This window comes from Leptonychotes weddellii, chromosome 7 (genome assembly GCF_054177405.1).
Source record: "Leptonychotes weddellii isolate Sample4059 chromosome 7, ASM5417740v2, whole genome shotgun sequence".
Lineage (NCBI taxonomy): Eukaryota > Metazoa > Chordata > Mammalia > Carnivora > Phocidae > Leptonychotes > Leptonychotes weddellii.
In genome coordinates, this window is record NC_138375.1 from 7,688,839 (window position 1) to 7,713,336 (window position 24,498).

Genomic DNA, 24,498 nt, shown 5'->3' on the forward strand with positions numbered 1-24,498 from the left:
TTTAAATAGCTTCTTCCAAGTAGATCAGAATCCTTACCTAAATGCCATCTGTGTATGTCATGGACTAATGCCGAAGACCAGAAAAAAGAGAAGGCATTACTTATTCTTCATCTTATCTCGTGCTCTTGTCAACTGTATGAATTTTTCTGTTTGAAATAAAACCTCTTGTTAGTCAGTGGTTGTTATGGGGTATTTTAATGACTGTGTCAGCACTATACGAGTCATATATTTTCTGAACAAGTTTCCAGGTTTCATCAACACTTCCATAGATAGACATTTGTAATCAAGGGATGGGACCGATTCAGTTGACAAATGGCTTTCTCTAATAGGAGATTTGAAACAGCATCTGGTTTCACTAATTTTATAACTTCTCATTCCTTTACATTCAGAACATGTGCCCACTGCACTTGTAATTCATTCTTTTGAAAGATGAGCACACTTGGCATGGTGCAGAGACGAGGGCCATTTTTATGCATAAATGCTCATCCTTTGTAGGCAGCATGGGTATGGGTGGCTTATGATGGAAATCCTCACAGACTTTCGAGTGTGTCAACTCTGAGCTAGGATGTGAGTGGGGAAAGGAGCTCCCAGAAGTCAAGTAGACAAGATGTGGTCATGGCAGATAGGAAATGCTGTTTTAATAAAGTACCATTGACTTTTTCCTCTTTTTAACAGAAAATAACCTATTTCTGGCCTGCAATCGAAAGCATAGCACTTAGAGTTGCTGGTGTGAACTGCTTAGAGCAGAGGCATGTGTATATTCAAATGTCTGAATGGTACACTTCACTCATCCCCAGGAATTACTCAGTGACATTTTAATGGACAGACCAGAAGCTACGTTTGTTATGCAAAGCTTTGAAAGGGGGCAAGAGAGAATGAAAAAAAATCAGCAAGCAAATAAATGGACGGGTTGTGAACATGCTAGGTGAGACACTGAACTAACAGTTGCTTATGCTTGCAGGAAATTGAGGGTGTGTTTTCGAAATCATGTCTAAATTCAAAACCAAGGCATTATAGCAGGAAGCGAACACTTTGTTGAGGTTTTGGTTATGTGAAAAGCAAAACTGTAGGTATCAGAATAAATTCATGGGAAGGGACCTTAGATGTTTGTCTAGTACAGTAGTTTTATTTTGCCAATGGGGGAGGACATGATAATTTTTAAACAGATTTTTGTGTCTCCAGAGCTTTCCATTCTTCCATCTACAATAACTCATTCAGGAATGAGCTTGTGACCCCACAATGACTAAGGATATGCCCAAGACTTTTGCCTTGGCTTCTTAGAGTTTTTCTGGCTTAACGGATTTAAAGCTGAGAAGACAACCCTCCTGGAGATTTTATTACGTCTGAACTTGGATATGACAGCCAGGATAGGTGGAGACAATGGAGAGATCCAGACAAACAGGCCCATGATGACTTTATCTGGTCCCCGAATCCAACCATGCCTGGAGTCTGCTGACTTCTGGACCTTTCACTTACATGAGTAAATTAATTCCATTTTGCTTACTGAAGCCTGGGTCAGGTTTTCAGTCGTGGGTAACAAGACATCTGTGACAGGTGCCATTCTGGAGAGAGACATTCTCACATCTTTATAGATTTATTATTATTGCTTAAGGTAAAGACTCAACCTGGCAGCCATTCCCTTCTTCCATGCAAGGAGCTATGGAGCCATGGAGACTTTGCTTTCCTTAATCATCTCTGCTTAGAGCCCAGGGCAGTCGGCTTTGACACGTCAAGGACCAAGGAAGCGTAGACCTGAAAATTTCCTTGTTATTTTTGGTGACTCTTAGCTTAGAGATGGTACCTTTGAAACCACAGCTGCTGCTTCTTTAGTTCTTCCTCCAGGTGCCAAAAAGCCTGATCAATAATGAATACCTGAAATGTCTTCAAACTTAATTTAGCATCTGGCCCAAATAGGAGAATGCCAAGTCTGGGTCTCATGGCAAGCCAAATTTGGAACAAAAACAGAAATGCTGAGATCTGCTCAGTCACAAAGTAGATTCACAGGACTTTTTGTTTCTTCTTCTGCTTCTTCTTCTTCTTCTTCTTTTTTTTTTGTGTCACTTTGCTGCTATCATCTGCTAGCTAATTGAGTTAACCTTGTCAAAACTGATACAACACCAGGTCTGTGGTGCCATCAGTGGGCAAGGTTGTCAGAGTCCCTCTTTTGGCTCTTTCTAGTGTCGGCTTGATTTAATGACCTCTGGAATTCTTCTCATGCACTCCAAGGAGACAGGTAGGTCTACTGGTTGACTTGTGCTTGAAGGCTGATAGCACAGGTCTAGAGGGAAATTTTTGGGATCCTCCCAGTTTCAGCACATGACAGTCACTCAGTGCCCCCGTCTTTCCCAGAGAAGCCTCTCCCCTCTGTTAGTGTTGTAGAGTCTCCTGCAAAAGCACCAAGGACCGGACCCCAAATTTGGCTTGGATATTGAGGTCGGTGACTCCCATGAACCAAGAGAATTTGAGAGGCTTATTACTCACTTAAAGGACTTCCAGGAAGAGCTGGGTGGGCACAAGCAGGTCCAGGTTGACTGAGGCAGAGCAGAGGGTGTGGGGTTGGTTGGGCCTTTATAATAAGTGGCTAAGGGGTAGAACTGCAGAGAAGTTCCCAAGTACCGGAGGTTTAAATTTCCTGCTGTTCCAAAGGAGCATGTGAGCTCAGGGTCTTCTTAATGATCTGGAAGGGAGGGTAAGACTGAAAAGGGAGTCAGCAGTGAAAGGTCAAGAATGAGGTCAGACTCTCTCTTACAATTAGATGTAATCTTTCCTAAACAAAGTATGTTAGTTTCCTGGGACTGCTGTTATGAATGACCACAACCGAGTGCCTTCAAACAATAGAAATGTGTCCTCTCGCCGTTCCGGGGGCTAGAAGTCAGAAATCAATGTATGGGCAGGGTGGTTCCTCCCCGACGCTTCAAGGGAGGATTTACTCCATGTCTTTTCTTAGCTTCTGGTGGCTGCTGACGATTGGTGGCATTCCTTGGCTTGTGTCCTTCCGGTCTCTGCCCGCACCCTCACATGGCATTCTTCTATGTGCTTGTCTTTTAAAAGGACATGCTCTTTGGATTTGGGGGCCCACCCTAATTCTGTATGACCTCATCTCCATCCTGACTTTGATTATATCTGCAAAGACCCTATTTCCAAATAAGGTCACATTCTGAACTTTCAGGGGAACATGAATTTGGGGGGCACTATTCAACTCAGTACACAAAGTTAAGGCACTTTGTTACCAAATTAAAAAAAAAATCACATTCTTCATCACATTTTATCAGATTGCTGAGTTTCTGCATCCGCAAATGGGACTGGAGAGAAGCTTCACAGGGGTCCCCAGGAAAGGCATGATCCTTGGAGAAGGCTGGGGGCTAATGGAAGGGTTTGCACAGAAGCGGAGTGGAAGGGGCAAGGGAGAGACGGGGATGCCATCCGCTCAGCACTCACCTAGGGCTAGGGGTGGAGAGCATCGGGGACCCTTCTGGCCTGGCTTCTCAGCAGGGACAGGGGCTGAGTCAGGAATTGCTGTGATGTTTGGGGAAGCGTCATGAAGCCCAGTCTGGGAAGCTGGCATGTTCCTCTGTCGCCTGCTGAGTGGCCTCAGGACGAATTTTGAGCAGTGCCTTCAAGTACAGCTCTCATGGTGAGTACCCCATCAAGACTAAGATTTGTTGCTCAAGGGCATGTTCCGTTTTAGACTTTTCCATAGGCTGATGGGCTTCACTGGTGCCATCTTTGATCCCTGTATTAGTCAGCTCGGGCTGCCGTAGCCAAATAGCGCAGACCAGAGGCTTAAACAGCAGAAATGTGTTTTCTCAAGCTCTGGAGGCTGGGATTTGGAGGTGTCGGCAGGGTGGGTTTCTTCTGCAGCTTCTCTCCTTGGCTTGCAGATGACCATCTTCTCCCTGGGGGACCCACATCATCCCCCTTCCGTGCGTGTCTATGTCCACGTTTCCTCTCATTTTAAGGACACCAGTCATAAGAAACAAGGTGGATTGGCGTCCACCTCAAGGACCTCACTGCAACTTACTTACCGTTTTAACAATCCTATCTCCAAATAAGGATACATTCTGAGATACTGGGGTTTATGGCTTCAGTATAGGAATGGGTGGCAGATTTGGGGGTGAAGCACTCTCTTTCATGTTGTGGTGCTGAGTGACCCAGATGCATCCTGCCCCTTCTTTGCTGACATGTTTCTCTCACCGGAAGCCGTTGTCTTTCAAAGAAACATTTAGACGTGAGATGGTAGGGTGATGAGGGAAAGCCAGAAGACATGGGCCTGCAGGAGCAGTGGGGGGGGGGGGTGGGTTACCTCAGGGTGCTGAGACCAGGTCCTTGCCATCTTCCCTTAGAGAACCAGGCTTTAGGGATCCCCTTGGGATATTTATGCCTCGACTTCTGTCCATGCCAGGAACCTTCATTTACCTCTGCAGTCAGCAGACAAGATTACAAATAAGCTGATTTCATTGCCTGAGACTTAAACATGTAAGACTCCTCATTATAATTATGATTCCCGTTCTGAGCAGAATTTAATACAAGCCATGTTGGTCAACTCTATGGGGGGACACTTTCACAAAAGATACATATATCACATCATGACATTATACACTTTCAATATCTTACAATTTTGTCAATTACACATCACTAACACTAGAAAAAATTCAAATGCTGGACCTTTTGTTACACTTAGGCAAGGGCTTCCCTTTCCTTATACCTCCTGTTCCTTTTGTTTTATTTGCATTTAATCTATCCTGCACCCAAACCTCGAGATGCATGAATATTAATTAACATAAATACATTTAGCAAAAGAAATCCTTCTTTTTTTAAACCAGAAATTTGTATGAGAATTGCCGCCTGTTCGGGGATTCTGGAAGTGTACTACTATAAGAAATAAATGAGTTTATCCCCCTCCCCAAGAATTTAATATGAACTAGATTATTTTAGGGCCTTATTCTAGAAACCTAGGTATCAATACAGCAAGAAGCCATTTTAGACTGTTCTTTACATGAACTCTATGATGATATTATAGCAAAAGCCTGATGTGCTAGATCAAATAAAGACACCGCCCCCCCGAGATGTCCACATGCTAATCTTCAGAACTGGTGAATATGTTACCTTACATGGCAAAACAGACTTTGCCGATGTAAGTTAAAGAGCTTGAGTGGGGGAGATTATCAATGTCATCGAAAAGTTCCTTATAAGAGAAAAGAGGGAGGTGGGAGACAGGGAGAGAGAGAGGAAAGATTTGACTGAAGATGCCACTCTGTGGGCTTTAAAGATGGTGCCGAAGAATACAGGTGGCTTGTAGTTTTGGAAAGAGCAAGGAAATGGATTCTCCAGTTCGCCCCCTCCCTCCCCCGCCCCACAGGAACACAACTCTGCCAACCCATCTTGGACTTCTGACTTCTAGAACTAATAAGTCCCTGTTGTTTTAAAACATTAAAAGCGTGACAGTTTGTTACAGCAGCCATAGGAAATGAACACACCGGGGTAATTTATTTACCCAAAGCCGCCGGAAGTAACTATGTAACATCATTGCTGGTAACGCAAACAATCGCCACAACACACTCAAGGTTGCGAACGGCGGTTTCTTTCTTTCTTTTCCTAAAATAAGAAACGTGGCATGTCATTTTCATGGCTGCTTTCTCTTCTGTGGGCTGTTCCAGAATCAGAGGCTTATTGGATGGGCCCAGGCAGTGGACCTGTCCTCATTCCACCTGCTGCTGGCCTGGGGCGGGGGTGGGGGGAGCTGGGCAGGGAGGTGGACCCGGGGGTCACCTTGCCCTCCGCTCTGCCAATCGCTCTTTAACACGGAGCCTCCCCTCCTGCCGCCTGAAGCCTTTCCCTTCCTCTGTCCCCCACAGAGCCCGCAGCTCTGCAGCTGACTGCTGTACCCCCACCCCAAGGGCTCCCCGCCTTCACCCGCAGGTCGGTTTCTCCCTCCGGGGCCGCATCTGTCCCATCACGGAGCTCCGCACTAGCTGGGTGATGGCTGCCCAGCCCTCCACCTGTCGGGAAGCGCTCTCCTCCTCCGCGCCGGCCTGCCACGTTAGAGAGCTGCGGGTGGTTATTCGCAGCACTGCCTTCCTGGTTACATCCGTCTCCCAAGGAGTTTGGTACCGTGCCTCTCACATGGTGACTTCAGTAAAGGTTGGCCGAATGAGTGAATGTTAACAACGTACATCCGGACAGCCGTTTTTGGTATCGTAGTGGTCATGTGCAGGGTTGTACAGCTCGCAAGACCAGATGGTTAAATTTTCGGGAACGTGCAAGCTGGTTGCTAAATACAGCCGTTATTGAGTATCACATTACATAAGCTTAGGGTGAAATGAATTATATTGAAAAATAAAGGTAATAAAGGTAAGAAATAAAGGTAATAAATAGACCCCTACCCAGTCTGATTATTTTTACTACATTTTATGACCTGTGCTCTTGGAAGGTTTCCTGCCACTCATGTCCATTTCATAACACAGTTTACTGTACCCTGGAGATAATGTGTTGGTCTGTTACTGAGTACCACTTCCGATTTCACATTGAGTAGCAACACATTGGCAGTTTGAAATTGGTTGTGGTGTGTGCACTTATAGCAGAGAAATTGGCAAGTGCTATAGATCAAGGAGGTCTTCCTTCCTTCCTCCCTCCCTCTCTCCCTCTCTCCTTCCTTCCTTCCTTCCCTCCTTTTTTTCTTTCTTGACTCCATGTTTTTTTTTAAGTTTATTTATTTATTTTAGAGAGACAGGGAGAGCGCACAAGTGGGGGGAGGGGCAGAGGGAGAGGGAGAGAATCTGAAGCAGACTCCACGCTGAGCGAGGAGCCCCACGTGGGGCTTGATCTCATGACCCTGAGATCATGACCTGAGCTGAAATCAAGAGTCAGCCGCTTAAATGACAAAGCCACCCAGGCACCCCCTCAGACTCCATTGTTAAACATTTATCAGCATGCCACTGGTCATGAGCCTGATCTGATCTTCACAAAAAATGGCAAAATGGAAGCAGAACAGGTATTATCACCCCCAATGTACTAATAGGGAAAGGATGACCCAGAAGTTAACTAGTTTACACAAATAGGGCTTCTGAGTCCTAGTCCCATCTAGTCACCATTATATATGTGTATTTTTGCCGAGATTAATCAAGTAATCAATTCTTGAATTTGTTTTTACTTTTTCTATAAAGCATTACTCCCTAGAAAAATAATGGCTGAAATTAAATTTGCATTTCAGATAACAATGAAAAAAATTTTTAGTCTGAGTATGTTCCAAATATTGCATGGGACATGCTAAAAAATTATTGGCTGTTTTCCTGAAATTCAGTTTTAACTGGATGCCCTATATTTTTGTTTGCTGAATCTGGGAACCCTAATTAAATGCTATGTATGTATACATATTAACAAGATGGGAAAATTTCTTGCTATGGTCCTATTAAATTCTGTTTACAAAATCTGATCTTCTTTCCTACTTACTCTGGCTCTATTTTCCTCTCCGCCCTATCTTTCCAACTCCACGAGGGTCAACATTGATGGCATACAATTGCTCAGATTACTTAGTAACTGGGCCAGTGACTTTGAACTCCCAGTGAACTTCCACCTAAAAGGGACTGCCAGGCTCGTTTCTGACTTTTTCAGCATCTCTGGAACAGTCTAAAACAAAATAGAACCACTTAAGGACACAGTTTCGCTTCCACTTATGTCCATTTCATAACAGTTTACTGGCCCTTTCTCCTAGGTTCTGCCAGGACACAGTCAATGCCATTCGTACACGCTGGCGTCGGTCCTGTTATCCTCAGCTGCTGCTTCTTAAGTTTAAAAATTCTTGGGAAAACAAGTAAAGCTGCCCTTCAGAATCTCGGGTGTTGAGTGAACAGGAAATCTGGTTGGAGTTCTTCCCTGAATGTATCAGGATCAGGGAAATAGTTATTGGTGGATCCAGGGGAGCACCTGTTTTCAGGCACCTGGCAATTAGAAGTTGAAGTCATTCATCTGCATCAACGTTTCATTTGCTGCGAATGCTCCGGATGCTCCTTATCTTCACAGCATCCCAAGGACCAGTGTTACGGAGCTCATCTCAGAAGGTGTGGGGCTGGGGATTGTGGAAAAGGAAGGTGGTGATTACACTGCATGGATAATGGATGGGGGTGCTAGCAGAAGAGGAAGTGGTAAAGTGCCATGTAACTTGGAGACAATCCCATTCTCAAACTGTGCATTCCCAAAGACAACCCAACCCAGAGGAAAGCTGCATCACTGCTCGGTACACTGGATCTCTGGTCCTTCTCACTTCTCCAAGCCTTTAATCACCCTCCATTTGCTCTCTTTGTTATAGATAATGAACACATGAAGAACATAATTGCTTAAAAACCCCAAACCATCTGATATTGATAGCGTACTGAGGCAATGACATAATGTCAAACCCATTCAATTACGAATCTGTAGCATATTTTACTAGTGGTTAAAAAATAAGATCTATTAGGACAATGGCTAGAAAAAATATCTATGGAATGCCTTTATGTTTGCCAAAATTGGTACTTGGGTGTTTTTTTTATTATTAATTCTATTTTACTAAATTTTGGGAAAAGTAAGCTTTTATTCTAAGGAAATGATGATGTGAATATTTAACTCTTTGCCATGAGATTGCTTTCGTCAGTTCAGCCTTTGATTACTTCCTAGGTGAGGGCAGCAGAAAGTCTCTAGAATGTGGGCATGAGTACTTAATGATTGCCTGTTGTGGAATATTCTGGGGAATTTGGTGGTTCTCATGTGCTCTGAGAAGAGAGCCAGGTTCTTTCTATATATCTCCTCTGCCTTCCTCAGCTTTAACTTCAGCTTTTTCCTGGTCCCTCACGGTCACAAGATGGCTGCCAGGAACGAGTCAACGCACGCTTTCTTGCTCTCATTCAGCTGGAGGAAACACAAACCCAAGATCCAAACCCTTCCTTCTGACAAAATTACAGGGCCGTTTTATCCCATTTTTGCGAGTTATAGTATTAGTTTTTAACTTCTTACAGTAAAACTCATTGCTTTTGCCATTAAGAAATACTGACAAATGTTTGAAAGAAGCTGAACCTATTAAGGTAAAATGTTATCAGTTTTGTGGGAGATTGTCTCAAAAAGGCAACAGCAATGTTTCCAACCGTGCATGCTCTTCCAGAATCTTGCCCCCTTCCCCTATCAAGAGATATCGTTTATTTCTTACCCCACCCTCTGGAACTGAGCAATATTTTGCTACTGTATTGACTAATGGATGCATTTTGACTTTTGTGCCTGGTTCTCTCTCTTGGGACAGACTTTGGGAAACTTGAGATGATACAGAAGACGTTTGGTCCCGTGAACCATCTCTGCTGGACAGGCACGTGGAGATCACAGGATGCCTGAGGAGTTGCAGTTCTTCCTGCCCCAGCTACTTGAGTCTTGCCAGCACAAGCACTAGATACTTAAGTGACTGAGCCTTTAAGTGGTTCCAGCTCAGCCCTCATGCCTCCATGGCTGGTTCTGAGTGGAATGGAGCTGAGTTGTCTTCATGGACAGGCCAGACTGCAAATTCTTGAACAAAATAAATCCTTCTCTCTTTCTCTCTTTTTAAAAAACCACTAAATTTTGGAGTGGTTTAGTTCAATTGTTATGTGGGTGATTTTCAACTCCCTCCTTCATAATTAAGAGTTAGTCACATATACATACAGTCAGTGGTATTGTCATAATTTTTCCGTTTATGACAAGTTAGCTCGTGCAGTTCAAATTCGCTTTTCACATGGCTAGTGATTTGGGTTTAATTCGCATAAAGGCCAGTTCACTTTCCTCTGCTCTGTGACTTAACGGTGTGGTCATCTCGTAGCTGTCTGCTCTTTGGTATGAGGACATGAAGACACGTGACCGTTTGGAAATGGACACCAGGTTTCTCTGTTGAGCTGGTCACTAAGGGAGGCTGTGGTCATGGAGTGGACATGCTCCCAAACTAGAATTTCTGAAAAGAAGGCATCTTGTTGGCTCCACGAAGTTCAGGCTTAGGGCAGGTTGGGCATGTGAGACATGAGAATAAATAGCCTGGAGCAGATGGAGGTGGGTGGGGTCTTAAGGATGAACATCCAGAAGTGAAATCAATGGCAGTAACTGACATGGCAGGCACTTGTTGTAGAGGATGTATGGTGAACAAACCGGCTCTGGGAACAGCGGACAGACACCCTTCCCCTCGTAACTTGGAGTCCCACTGCCTGAGACATGGTGGGACTGGTGCTGAGTAAAGGGTGGATCCCGGGGAATCAGGCTTTCCTCTCCCCATGGCCCCTTTGCTTTGTGGACTCCTGATCCTATCCAAAGCCACTGCTGGAAGATCACCTTCCCTGCAAGAGGTATCCTGGTATTATGGTCTACAGTTGCAAAGCCTCAATTTTATGTCCAACAGTAAAATTTGCTAGCTACGTGGTATCACTGCATCTTACTCCCCTCATCTCAAAGGCAGGGTGGTTTATAGTAGGAGCCTACCTGGTAGTGAGGAGGACAAGCAGAATGACCATTAAAACACAGTGAAAGTGAGAAAATGCGGCACACACAGAAGCGTTTGTTTTTAAACCATTTGTCTGAGCATGGGCCCTTGCTTTACAAGTTTCCTATGCTGCCCTAAAATAATCCTTTATTCTATTTGTGACTATCTCAGGCCAGAGGTTCATCATAATCAATAGCTCATTGCTAAGCTTCTCAGGCCTCTGCCCCCTCCCCTGCTATTCACTCTCCCTAACCTGCTATTGGAATGACCCACTGAGGCCCTGCATGGTCTCCGAATTACCATACTCAAAGGCTTCTTCTCAGTTGTCTTCCTGCTTATTATTCTCGGTGCTTACTAGTGACACTTTCCACTCTCTTCATATGAGAGTCTCCCTGATTTTGACAACAGCGCACTGGTCTTGTTCTCCCCAGACCTCACCTCCAATACGCTATTGTGTCCTTCTGCATCACGCTGGTTGCCCGTGAGCCTTCACCATCCCCAGGATGGTTGCCTCTCTCTATCCCCCTTTCTCTGGATGCTCTATCCATGCCACTTTCCACCTCTCCACCCGAAACAGTTGATGCCTAATTCTGCACCTCTAGTTCAGAGTCCTGGTTGCATTTCCACTGCCTGCAGCAATATTCTCCCTGGATCTACCATCAACCTCTGTAACATGTCCAAAATGGAGTGGATTTTCCTTGACAGAAAGATCTTTCTTCCTTCTTACCAGTGTGTTATCATTGCTGGGCTTCTGGTCACCCAAGCTCCCATCTTTGAGGGATCACTGGGTTCCTCCCTCACTCCATGACTGGGTTCCTCAAGTGCTGTGGATTTTACATCTGCAACATTTCATCTTAGTTTTGTTCATTTTATCTGCCATTCTCCGAGCTCAGATTCTTATGTTTTCTGGATCATTGTTCTCAAACTTCAGTGTTCTTAAGAATCACCCAGGGATTTTATGAAAATGCAGATTCTGATGAGGAAGGATGGAGTGGGACATTTCTGATATGCTTCTGGGTGGTGTTGATGCTGCCAGTCTCCTGATTATCCCTTGAGTAACAAGGTTCTAGATTATTCTAGTCATTGCAGAAGTGATCTCTTTCTAGACCAAAGGTTCTCAAAGTATAGTCTCCAGACAAGTAACATCAACATCAACTTGGGAACTTGTTAGAAATGAAAATTCTTGGGGCGCCTGGGTGGCTCAGTTGGTTAAGCGACTGCCTTCGGCTCAGGTCATGATCCTGGAGTCCCGGGATCGAGTCCCACATCGGGCTCCCTGCTCGGCGAGGAGCCTGCTTCTCCCTCTGACCCTCCCCCCTCTCATGTACTCTCTCTCTCTCTCTCTCATTCTCGCTCTCTCAAATAAATAAATAAATCTTTAAAAAAAAAAAAAAAAGAAATGAAAATTCTTGGCCAGTCCCAGCCCTATCCAAACATAAACTGAATGTCTGAACACATTGTTCAGGCGATGTGCTCTGAGTGATTCTGATGCGTGGTGTGAGAACCACTGATCTAGACCTTACCTTTACAACCACCATACACCCCCAGAATGTCTATAAAGATGCTGTGAAAAATCTTTAGTGTTTCTGTAATATGGCTTTCAAGATCCCCAACTTTGCTTGCAGCCTGACTTCTTTTTCTCTCCATGCTCTCCCTGTTCTTCATTTTAGAATTAATTTTGTTGCATGTTGTGCCCTGTCCATTCCCTGTACTGCCCACATCTTTTTCATTCCTGTTTTTCCAGAAACGCCTCCATTATTGCTTATCAGAAGCCTATCCATTCTTTAGGTTCTAGCCAAACACCGTCTCCTTTGTGTGGTGTTCTCTGGTCACCCAGCTGGGAGTGCATCTTGGTCCCTCCTTGTGCTCAGTTGCGGCTAGCACCTTGTGCATTGCACTAGAGAGTGCTTCTTACTGGGGCTGATCTGGCAATATCTGCAGACAGTTTTGATCATCCCAACTGCAGGTGGTGGTGCTACAGGCCTCCAGTGGGTAGAGGCCGGAAATGCTGGTAAGTATCCTACCCTGCATCTCACCCTTTCCCCCAAACAAAGAATTATTCAGCCCCAAACATCAATAGTGTATTGGAGGAGAAACAGCTCCGGAGCACGACGCGTGTCTTCTATCATCTCTCATGATGGTTATCAGCACCACCTGAGGTGACGTCTCTCTTATGTAAGCACATTCTAGTAGAGTACCAGGCATGTTATCGAAACTTTTGTCTTTATTTTATTGAGGAACCAAGCGATGAAATATTGTGAAAAAATGTTAAATGTGTGATGCTAAGGTGGCCATTGTTGGAGTTCATGTCAAGAATTCCATGGTCTTAACTGAGGATCAAACTCTTGACTTAAAACCCCACTTTCCCCATTTCCTGGTGTGCTTTGTTTGTTTGCATTTTTAGCTACCTCCTCCTCTATGGCTGAGGAGATAGCAGGTGCAGCCTGGTGGTTTGTTACTGAACTGACGGGAGACACTGAGGTCAAGTGCTTGCCTTGCTAGACCCGAACTGGCTATTTGTATTAGTTCTCTGGTTTGGAGAAGAACATGGGCTCATTGCTTTGGAGTGTTGTTGTTGTTGTTTGTAAGTAACTGGAGGTCTTGGCCTCTCAACTTCGTAAGGCCAAGGATTGTCCCCACATCCCAGAACCTTCTTCCTGTTTACAGGTTACAAAAGAGTATGTGGCCTTGCCTCGAGAGGAGGTTTTCCAAGGAATGGAGACCAGTGCACTTTAATGAAGATCCCGGCCTGAAATGTGCCACTTTCCCTTTGAAGGGACAGAATCACCAGGTGGGAAGAAAAATTGGTTCTCAAAGTTGGACAAAATACTCAATGTCTTCAGACAGCCAAACCTCACTTCTCAGGGGCACAGTTCTCAAGGATGGGGGGACAGTATCAGGCCCTAAAGAGGAGCTGAAGTAAGCGGAACAAGCAAACCAAATAAATTGAAATTTTGCTGCTGAGTTTAACACTGCTTTTTTTTTTTTTTTTTAAACAGCAGTTTTCCGTAACATGTGAATCTTGCTAAGGTGAAATGGGTCATCAGTGATTAACGTTCCCCTAGTTAGCACCTAGTGTGATGTGACATCTCTGTCACCCTATTTCTTATAAACCTGTTTGATATTTTATTGTCTAACTCATAATTGGGAATTCGGATGAAAGCATTAATGTGTGGCATGAAACCTGAATCAATATTAAAAGATCCTATTTTTAAATATTAATATCATTCAAGGTGGTATAATTTAAGTATTCCCTTCATTAGTCCCTGGTGATCAAAACTCTCAAGTGAAAAAAAATTGGTCTGTTTTTCATACATAATGTCCAGGTTTTACAACTTATTAAATGCATTAGGTGTATGTACATGATCCACTACAAGGATTGAGAGAAAAAAATTTTCTAGTTTCTTTTCTTCCCTCCTTTGCTCTGAAAAACACCACTCCCATCTCAGTAGATAATCCAAGATCTGGAGGCCCTTGTAGACCCAAGAGGCAACTATTTGCAGGGGGCCAGGGGTGCGGTGGGGGTGTTGGACTTGGGTCACTTCAGCACAATGAAAGCAAAACCAAACAAAGCTTTCTTGCCACTGGGGGCTTTTATCCAATACAGCCCTTGTTATGAATAACAAATCACCAGCTGATCAACCTTTACTGCCAAGGGAGCCTGTGGGGGCTTTAGGTCATTTCATGGTTTATGTAAAATCTCATCTATTTGTCTAGTACCCATCTATACCTCTCATCTATTTATATCATCTATCATCTTCTGTCTATCAATCACTTCTCACTCTCTCCTAATTTACTTGTGTGTATGAGTGTGTGTGTGTGTGTGTGTGTATGAAAAGGGGAAACGGATTGCTTTGAATAACAACAAACACTTTTAATTTTCTTCTTCCTACCTCTACGTCTGAAGCCAGAGGCCCCTGGCTGAACTGGTTATCCCTGCCCCACACAACGTGCCGTCAAAGAATCCCAGGCAGTAGAGGTATCCTTGGTCTTCCCCGGTCACAAATGCAGGCAATGCATGGACTCAAAAGCATCAAGGAAATATGAAATTCCTGCTAGGAAGACTTTTTAGCACATGCAGGAATTCCCTCATGCACAAATCCAGCCAGGAAGGAGTTGCATTGTTTACTTTTGGACAAGTTCAACCAGCTACTGGGTTATGCATAAGTCTTATCTACCTGGATGAACTTCACTAGTTCCTTCTATGACACAGATGAAGTGGATACATCATTCTCAGTGCTGTAGATTTCTCTCTCTCCACAGGGGCTGGAGCATTCCTGTGAGGGAAGCCACAAACGTGGAGTCCTGGAGTAAACAGTGCAACAAGGTCCAGCTTGCAGGTAATTTGTAGGACAATTCATATGTAAATTTCTGTCTCCTGCTCTATTCGGGAAATTAGCTTTTCGTTTGCAAAAATATGCATGAACAAAAAATCTTTTGATTGTTGTTAAATTTGGAGAAGGAATCACTGATTTTGGACTTTGAGCTGAATTAAACTATGTAGCGTGAAGGGGAGCAAGTTTTAAAGGAAGATGGCAGCCAATTTCTTTTGTTATTTAATTTTTATTTTTTCCAAGAACAGTTAACATTTACTTAGGCACCTATTGGCCTCAGTCACTTGCATCTAAAGAGCAAAGCTAATTTACCCACAGCCCGTGTTCTTTTAAATGGTTAGCCTTATTTCTTAGCTCTGTTAACCACTATTCTAACATTAGCTTCAAGTTCAATTTTAATAATCTAATCCATAATGGTCCACTGCTCCCTGCCACATGAACAAAAAGTTTGGGGGTAATAAGGCGAGCAGTTTACATTTTCTGTTGATACTTCAAGTAATTGGCCCTAAAGTGAAATTATTGAGTTGGCCATGGTTTATTGTATTCTGAGGGCATAAAACATGGAAGGGAATGGACCTGTAGAAAGAAGTGGTATCCAAGAGTGTGTGAATGTGTGAAAATCTTGTAACTTCACTTCAACTGGCCTAATATCCTGAGTCACTAAATGGTCGGAAGGATAGATAGAGTACAAGAGGAACAAACTGATGTACATTTATACCAAAAACCAGAAACAAAGCTTGTACAAGGTGAACAGCAAATGAAATAGCTTCTATCAAAATAAAATCTCACACAGGTCATTTTTATACATATGTGGACATACACACACCCTCACACGCACAGACACACAGGCAAGAATGTGTATTTTGTAAGATAGGTCCCTGGAAATAGACATTCTTAGCAGATATGGATGACAGATCAATTGTAATTTATTTTCTTTTAACACTGTATCATCATAAAGAAAACTGGTATAAATGAAAAAATCTATTTCAAATATCTACATCTAAAATTTTAGGCAGTGAAAAAGCACTTTGTTGACAAGGAGTGTGGAATGATGTATGTTAATTGTCAGAAACTGCTGAATGCCTTGCTTAGTTGCCACAAACAAATTCACATATCAGAACGAACAATACTGCTAAATATTCCTTTTTTTCCCTTTTTTTTTTTTTGTTAAAACATACCGGGAGAAAGAAAAGAAAAGAAAAACTGGAAATCCATACATCTTTCAAAAGTTTGAAATTGAAGCAATATTTAGAACCATAGATGAGGAAACACTGCCGCATGGTGTAATGTACACGATGCGCTCTTCTTCTTTAATCTGTAATGTACATCAAATACTTTACAACAATGCATTAACAGAAGGCAAGAAACATCTTGCTGTACAGAGGAACCCCAATGCAACTTGAAGCCTAGAATCACAACGGATGAAGAGAGTCAACAAAGCGTGAGAAGCCGTCCCTCTCAAGGGTGTGACCTACACCGCCCCTTGTGCTTAACGGTAACCTTCACGCCCCACCACCCCGCCCGTCTCCTCTGCTGCCTTCCGCCACATTCAAGATAAAGCACTTTTGATACTCTACAGCTCCAACTAGAAAGGTATTGTACAATGTCATATTCAGGATCACTTCAGCTTCCTATTGACTTCCAAGTTAACGCTCGGTGCATTTAGCTTTCTCAAAGAGCTCTTAATAGTTCCTTACTGGTTATCACAGCCTTCCTACGGAACAGGCTTTAACAAACTAAATTTGCAGGGGGAAAAAAAAAAGCAATGTCTTGTGGTATGCATGCACATGCACTGTTCCCGGAGCGCCTCGTGCCGCCCACTCCTCACACCCAGGAGTCGGGGGAGGCCGGGTAGTGGCTCGTTTCATAGTTCAGTTCACTGTAGGGACGGGCAGCTGAGTAGAAGTCGACATAGTTGCCGGTGGACTTGAGTCCCAGGTGCATGGTGTACTCACTGGCGGGAGGGCGATGGTGAACCTGGTCCTCGAAGAAGGACTCGTCGTAGTTTCTCGTGGAATTCTGAAACGGCTGGTAGGTCTCGTAATCCTTCCTGCTGGGCTCCTGTGGGACGGGCTGTGCTGGAACCTGCATAGAAAAGAAGATCCACCTGGGCTGGTTTGCTTTCCCCGGATGCAGCCTCCCCAGGGCCAAGGCGCTGGAGCCTCCCAGGAAGGCTGGGCGGCCACCCACGCATCCACCAGCATGGCGCGTCTCCAAATACCGCCAACTGTTGACGGCCCTTCCTTTTACAAGTTGCTTCATGTGTCCACACACTAGCATTCTACAGAATCTTTATTAAAAAATATGATTCTGGTAAGACAGACATAACATATAATTTGCCATTTTAACCGCTTTTAAGTGTATAATTCGGTGGCATTAAGTATATTTGTGGCATGGTGCGGCCATCACCAGAATATTCCAGAACTTCGTCATCACCTCAAACAGAAACTCGATACCCACTGAGCATAACTCACCACTTTCCTCCTTGCTTCAGCCTATGGAAGCCATCATTCTACTTTCTGTCTCTCTCAATTTCACTACTCTAGACACCTCACCTAAGTGGAATCATACAATATTTGTCCTTTTGTGGCTGGCTTCTTTCACTTTGCATAATGTCCCCAAAGGCCATCCATGTTGTAGCATGGGACAGGATTTTGTTCCTTCTTAAGGCTGAACAATATTCCATTGTATCAGTATACCACATTTTGTTTATCCATTCACCTGTTGGTGGCCACTTGCGTTGTTTGCTCCTTTTGACTGTTGTGAATAATGCTGTAATGAACGTGGGTGCCCCAGTACCTGTTTGAGTCCCTGCTTTCAGTTTTGCGGTATGTACCTAGAAGTGGCATTGCTGGATCCTTTGTTAATTCGACGTTTAACTCTTCAAGGAATTGCCAAACTGACCTAAGCGCTGGACTTTTTATTTGATAACCTTTTTAAATATATTTTTTCAATTTTTAATTTTATTTTATTAAAAGGTTTATTTATTTATTTGACAGAGAGAGAGAGAGACAGACAGTGAGAGAGGGAACATAAGCAGGGGGAGTGGGAGAGGGAGAAGCAGCCTCCCCACCGAGCAGGGAGCCCGATGCAGGGCTTGATCCCAGGAACCTGGGATCACAACCTGAGCTGAAGGCAGACTCTTAATGACTGAGCCACCCAGGCGCCCCTAGATAACTTAAAAAAATTTTTTTTTTAATTAAATTTAATTAATTAATTTTTTTATTATGTTCAATTAGCCAACATACAGTACTTCATTAGTTTTTGACGTAGTGTTCATTAGTTGTGTATAACACCCAGTGCTCTAGATAACCTTTTTTAAATGAAAGAGGTATAGACTAGAAGCTATAGAACATGAGTAGTTGATTTTCCTCTTTCCTGCATTTGTTCTCTTACAAATTGTTCTCTAGGTGCTGTGATCCCAGACAAAGAGACGGTGAAGATGTACAAGGTCTAATGGTCACTCGGGGATCTTCCTGCCAGCGCAGTGGGCTGTGATCAATCCCTCTCTGGAGGACGGAGGCTTCCCACTGGTAGGGCTATTCCGTCACACCTGCCTAAGTGATCAGGGACCATAGCCTCAAAAAGATACACAGAAAAGCACATAATGGAAAGAGGGAATCCACTCCAATATAACCTACTCAGAAGGACCGACATGTTTCCCAACTTGGTTTAATTAAAAATTGATTGACCTTGAGAATGCTGTGGGAGTATGAAGCTTTTAGTTAGCAGGGAGGGGTCTTCAGTATTCTCTGGTGACCCTCAGCCCACCCCTATACTCCTTGTTTGTCCTTTTGTCCTTTGCATGTTACTGTCTGATGTCAGGGGCCTTAAAAGGCTAAAGGGGTCACAGGAGCCACTGAGATAGGTAAGGTCAAGAATTAGTTCCCTTTGCTTTGTTTTAAGGACAGTAAGACTAAGAGTGTTCACGGGCTGATAATTAGCACTTGTATGTGGGGGTCTGACTATCCCCTTTCCTTCTGACTGCCTCTGGGGTCCCTTTTTAAGCATTTTGCCTCTAAAGTGAGAGGAACCTCCCCGGGGCTAGTGCATACAATCACGCATGAAACTCTGCTCATGGCAGTAACTGGGGAAGAGGTCTGGTGTAAATGATGGAACACTTTTAAAGAAACACGATTTGATCACCTCCAAGCAGATTCAGTAATTCCCTATTAATTTAACTAAGGCTCGGCATGGAAACGTCCTATAGAAATTGGTCCTAGCAATAGATAATGATTTGTAATTAGCACGTTGTGTGTAAATGAATGCGTCTAATGACTTGCACATAATTCTTCTCTAAAGTAAGTGAAACTCTCTCTTTTACATGTAATTGATTTACACTAGTAATTGACCTGTTATTCAAAGCAGTGGTAAACTTCATCATAGCTGACATCCACTCTGTCCCACACTTCGTTAGTGGTGGCTGACGAGTGAGGTGTCGGGCTACCTGCGAAAGATCTATTAGCCTAAGAGCCTGGCCATGGGAGGGACATTTGGAATTAATCTTCAGCATCTGTAATTAAACAAGACCAGGTATACGAAATTACTTGGCTAGGCTGAGGTGTCCTGTGCTGTTCTTTGAAGAGCTGGGTGCTATGCTGAACTTCTGCACTCCAACACAGTGCTGCGACCTAAGCATCGAGCATACAAAGGGTTGGAGCTGAGTGGTTTAGAAAAATCACATGGGGAGGGAGCTAGAATTTACTGTGTTTCTGTGTCAGTGGGCACTACATCCAACATTTAACAAATTCCTCTTTGTTTGACCTTTAATCATCTATCTCTCCTTCCCTTCCTCCCTCTTTTCTCTATTTTCCTATCCATCCATCCATCCATCCATCCATCTCCCCCTTTATAGATGAAGACACTGAAGCTCAGAGAAGTTAAGAAACTTGTCCAGGATATCATGGCTAGTGGTGTTGTGAGACTGGGATTTGAACCCGAGTCTGGCTGGCTCTGAAGTCCACATTTTCTCCACCACACGAACACAGTTTCAGTGGAGCCCAAGTGGCCAATCCTCAGAGGGTCAGCCTCACTGAGTTGACTCCAGGCTCTATAAGAAGAAGGGAGGCCAGTGGACAAAGGAACCCTAGGAGAGCTCTCGCTTCTTTGTGCTGGACTCAGTGGCTGGGGATAGGGAGGTCTGTGGGGGCAATCACTCACAGGCTCATGGCTCTCCTCCACAGCGGCTGCTTCTTTCAGGCTTTTGCATGACCTGTTTCAAATTTCTTACTGCCACCACGTTCTCTCTGGTTGGTGGACGTCTTTAGGTTGTGTACACGTTTATTTTAGTCTCTTACCTTGAGGAATTGCCTTTTTCAATTCATCTGTGTTGGTCATAAGTCTCATGTCAACCCCTTCTAAGGTTTAGTCCTGCAGTTCTGAGAGTGTGTGTAAATGGACTCTCTAGGATGGGTGACGGGTGGCTATGCTGTGTTTGGAGGGATCAAATTTGCTCACTGGCCTCGTGGTGCAGATGTTGACGGTGGATGTGCATTCACAGTGGAGGAATGTTGACTGTACTTTATAATTTACTCTAAGGGATTATCTGACAGTATTCAAAATTGGACAGATAAAATGCTCTCAAATACAAGCCCTCCCCAAAGAGGAGCTAAAAATAAATGCATTTTTTTATGTTGCACTGTTTGCATAAAGCAGACTTCTATGAAGGAAGTAGAACGAGGTTCATGTATAGCGGTGGTGTATTCTGGATTTGTGTGTCTGTTGTGGTTCAGAGAAGCCCTGGTACATCCAAGGAGCCTGAGGTTGTTGCCTGCTTTTGCCTTAAGGCAGCATCCTTTTTGGGGTGGGGGGGTGCAACCAGCCGGCTCACGTAGGGATACTGGCTGGGGTCCATGTTCTTGGTGTTCTGTCTTGTGGCTCCTACTCCCATAAAGTCATTGTTATTGAACTTTTTCCCCAATAGGAGGATGTTTAGTTTAAATTATGAAGGACGGTGCCACTTCTCTAACCCCCCCAATGTTAGCACGACGAGAGAAAACTGTGTTTAGTCCTCACTGGGTTTGCCTACAAACTGGATTGATTGCTAATACAAGGAAAATAGCTGCCCATTATAGATCTTCAAACTTCACCACAGGGCGAAAGCTGAAGACTCAGGGTGTTAATATACAACGAAAAAGGTCACATGGTAAGGAGTCATGGTTCTCAAAGTCTGGTCCTGAGACCAGCAGCATCAACATCACCTGAAAGCTTGTTAGAGATGCAAATTACCTACCAAGTCAGAAACTCTGGGGTTGGGGGCCAGTGATCTGTGTTTAGCAGTCACCCAGGGCATTCTGATTTGTGCTCAAACTTGAGAACCACCGGTATAGAGGAGGGCAAATGGGACAAGAAGGCAGATGAGCCAGGTTGGAGTCTTTGCCTTTTCTGAGCTGGGTGACCAAAAGCAAACCCTTATCCTCCTTGAATCTTTATTTCCTCATCTCTGGGGACAATTTTACCTGCTCTGCCCACTTGGCGGTGAAACTGAGGACACCAACCAGGACCTCAAGATGCTGTTTTGATGTAATAATTTGATGGTTGCCATCAAAACACCAAACCCCTCTATCTCTAGTTTATGAACACAGAATTCTCTTGCTAGATATATAGAGTTAAATACGTTTTCTTTATAAGTAGGGGATAAACTAATAGAAGCTTAGTAGGATTTTTGGAGAGTTTAGGTAGTTAACTCTTAAAATGGTGTCTGCAACCAGTTGATTAGAGACATAAATTGAGGACCATGAACAATCCCAGAATGTGCCCCTCGGAGCCACTGGGGACCATCCTGTAAATCTAGATTGCAAACAGTCCTAAGGAAACTATGGCAGCCACCCTGTAAGATGCCAAGGACCTCTGGGCCACACCAGGGCATTTCTTCACTGCCAATGATAGTGGAATCCAGGTAGAGAAAGGCTGCTATAGATAAGCCAATTCTTGTGATGAGCTTCTCTTGACCTACGGAGACTGAAGACTATTCCTACACTCTGGGATGCAAAGTCAGGGTCCTATCACATCCTGACCAGAATCATTAAGAGCTATAGATCTCATTGTACCTGGTATTTGCTAAAAGATAAAGGTTGGTTTCCATAACTGAAATTGTCATTTCCAGTACATTTTGTTTCCATTTTTCTTTGTTTGGGCAGGCATGTTGATATGTGGATAGCTGGTGGCCTCCCCTGGTGATCACTTGTCTAGCGCTCATGCACTTACTTATTCATTGACCTCTTTGCTTTTAGCAAAGAGCAGAACTGAGGGAGGTGAAGTAGATGTTAGCAACGTGTCAGGCAGGCTATGGGGCCTGGGCATTCACCAGGGGGTTGCCAACACCACCAGATGTCTTCCAGAGGAGCTGTGCATGGCCTGGAACGTTCAGAGCAAGGAGATAACTCCTCTACCCATTGCCATTTCTCCTGGTGATGAGTGATTAGACAAAAAGGTAATTTAAGGTCAAGGAGATACTTTCCGTGTCCTCCTCCTTCTTCTCTTGGAAATGGTCTTGCGCAAGATATTCTATCTGCTAGGAGTGGGTCCTTTTCCTTTAGAAAGATGCTGCCCTACCAGGTGTTGAGAAATGTTCAAAAACAGCCCATTTTCCCCCATGTTTACTGTCATCTGGTTATTGTGATCAAACCAACAGGTTTCAGATGTATCTCTCAGCCCAACTTTCTTGACTTAGGGCAGGAATCTAGAGCATCCACAGAATGAAGCTCTGGCAAAGGTTATTAGTAGCCAACAGTTAGGAGGAATGACAAACGTATGAAGTTATCAATCAGTGAAGGAGCAGAGGCTGTGCCTTTTGCTTTTACAGTTCCCACAAAACCACAGAGAAAAAAAAAACGAACCTTCAGCGAATGTTTGCCAAAGAAGACAAACACACACACACTTAGCCCAGTTCTTGAAGGAGTTACTGCTTAACATTCCTCAAACTTGAACAAGTACATGAATCACCTAAATGTCTTGATGAAATGCAACTCTGATGCATTTGTTGCATCAGATGGATTAGGGGTAGGGGTCTGAGAAGAATCTCTTCCAACAAGCTCCCATGGGGTGCTGATGCTGCCGGTCCCCCAACTAAACTGAGTAGCAAGGCAGTCCTCAACACATCCCTTTTAGTTGTTCATTCTTGAACTTGTCTCTATTTTATTGGTAACTATCATGTATAATGAATGCTTTCTTCCAAATGAGAACTGGCTGGGTTATGGGAGCTACCGATCCCTCTCTAGTAATCACCCAGTATTATCTAGTAACCAGAATCTTCCAGTAGTGTATTTGAGGCTTTTCATTTTGGATCATAGTAGAGAACTTGCTACCACCAAATGAAGCGAGTGGTTGTAGTGAAATCAAAGAGTGTTTTCAAATTTGAGGCCGTTCTGATGATTGCCGCCGCCCCATGCACACTATGTTAAATGTGAGTGGAGAGCAGCAGAGAATGTTATTTTCTTTTTTTTCAGTCCTTTACATATGTTATGTAGAAGCTAATTTATTTTTTCCAATTCCAGGATATTTCATGCAAGTCGAAGGGGAAAATGAACACAAATGTGTGCGTCTCCTTTACCTGGTTATGTTTGATGTCTTCAGCGGGCGCACCATAGGAATTCCTATACAAAGTTGAAATTCCAGTGTTTTGAGCTAAAAACAAGAGGGAAACAGAAAGTATTAGCAAAGAAGGCAAGATTTCAAGTGAGGAATAATGGTGATCGAGGCAAGTTCTTGCCCTAACAAAAAAACTTGGTTTCTCCGGGTGCATTCCAAGTGCCATGCCACATGGAAGAATCCTTTGGTTCTGGACACTTCGTTTTATATGCAGATGTAAGAAAAAAGAACAGTTAAGTATTCTATCAAATCCCCACAGCATGGGAGTTTCTTGCAGTCACATTCAGACTGTAGACAGGCTCAGGCCAGGGCAGCAAACAGATGGGCATCTTGCCAGGATTCTTGCCTTCTCTGGTGAGAACCAGTGGGTAATAAAAGCTGGTCTCCTGCACTGAGGCATGCAGGCATCTGTATGAGCAGCTTAGCTTTGAGCTGGAGAACGACAAGAATGAAATTTCTAATTTGGGCTCACAGAGTGCTTAATCATCACGCAGACAGTTCATTTCTCAAAGGCCCGAAGGACGGGCAGGAAGTACCATCTGCATCTATCCTGCACATCTGGGTGGCTGCAGCTTTGGAACCCGGCTCCACACAGGGACACGAGCCCCTCCCCCTCTCTTGAGACGGGCCTGTAGTCTAGCTGAAAGGAAGGGAGGTCTCCTCCACTTGCCGGCAGTTTTCAAAGGCATGGGCAGGGTTTGCCCACTTCCTTCCCTAGAACCCTTGGGGCTCATGCCACAGGCCCAGAGGAAGGGCCCAGGGTGCCATTCTGCTCATAGCCGTGAAAGGCTATGAAAGGCTAAGAAAGTTCTAGAAAAAATTGTCAAGTGTCAATGGGGGTATAAAACACTCTAGAAATAAAGAAAGCCTTATCTTTTGCTTCCAGTATCTACGGAATAATAAAATAAGATGACACACCATAGCTGCTCTCTTACATATACAGTTACTCAAGACCCAAAGTCAGTAATATCGATCACTCCACTCATGACTATTTTTTAAAAAAATTTTATTATGTTATGTTAATCACCATACGTTACTGGGTATTTACCCCAAAGATACAAATGTAGGGATCCGAAGGGGTACATGCACCCCAATGTTCATAGCAGCAATGTCCAC

The 24,498-nt window shown here is 43.9% G+C and overlaps 1 protein-coding gene and 1 long non-coding RNA gene across 7 annotated transcripts in view; one reads left to right on the forward strand and one right to left on the reverse strand.

The window, feature by feature from the left end:
• The window catches only part of LOC145722529 (uncharacterized), an 87,373-nt gene extending 75,459 nt beyond the window's left edge, over window positions 1-11,914 (forward strand). Inside the window, exon 5 of the long non-coding RNA XR_014146846.1 lies at window positions 9,266-11,914. This is a non-coding gene — a long non-coding RNA (uncharacterized LOC145722529). The remainder of the gene's footprint in view (window positions 1-9,265) is intronic.
• A 3,787-nt stretch (window positions 11,915-15,701) lies between these two features.
• The window catches only part of CTNND2 (catenin delta 2), an 864,616-nt gene continuing 855,819 nt past the window's right edge, over window positions 15,702-24,498 (reverse strand). For all 6 annotated transcript variants that reach the window (XM_081825896.1, XM_081825895.1, XM_081825891.1 and 3 more), the window contains 2 exons: window positions 23,345-23,418; window positions 15,702-16,878 (listed from right to left, as the gene is read on the reverse strand). In XM_081825896.1, the coding sequence (XP_081682022.1) occupies window positions 16,618-16,878; window positions 23,345-23,418 (335 nt within the window). In that variant the 3' untranslated portion in view covers window positions 15,702-16,617. The remainder of the gene's footprint in view (window positions 16,879-23,344; window positions 23,419-24,498) is intronic.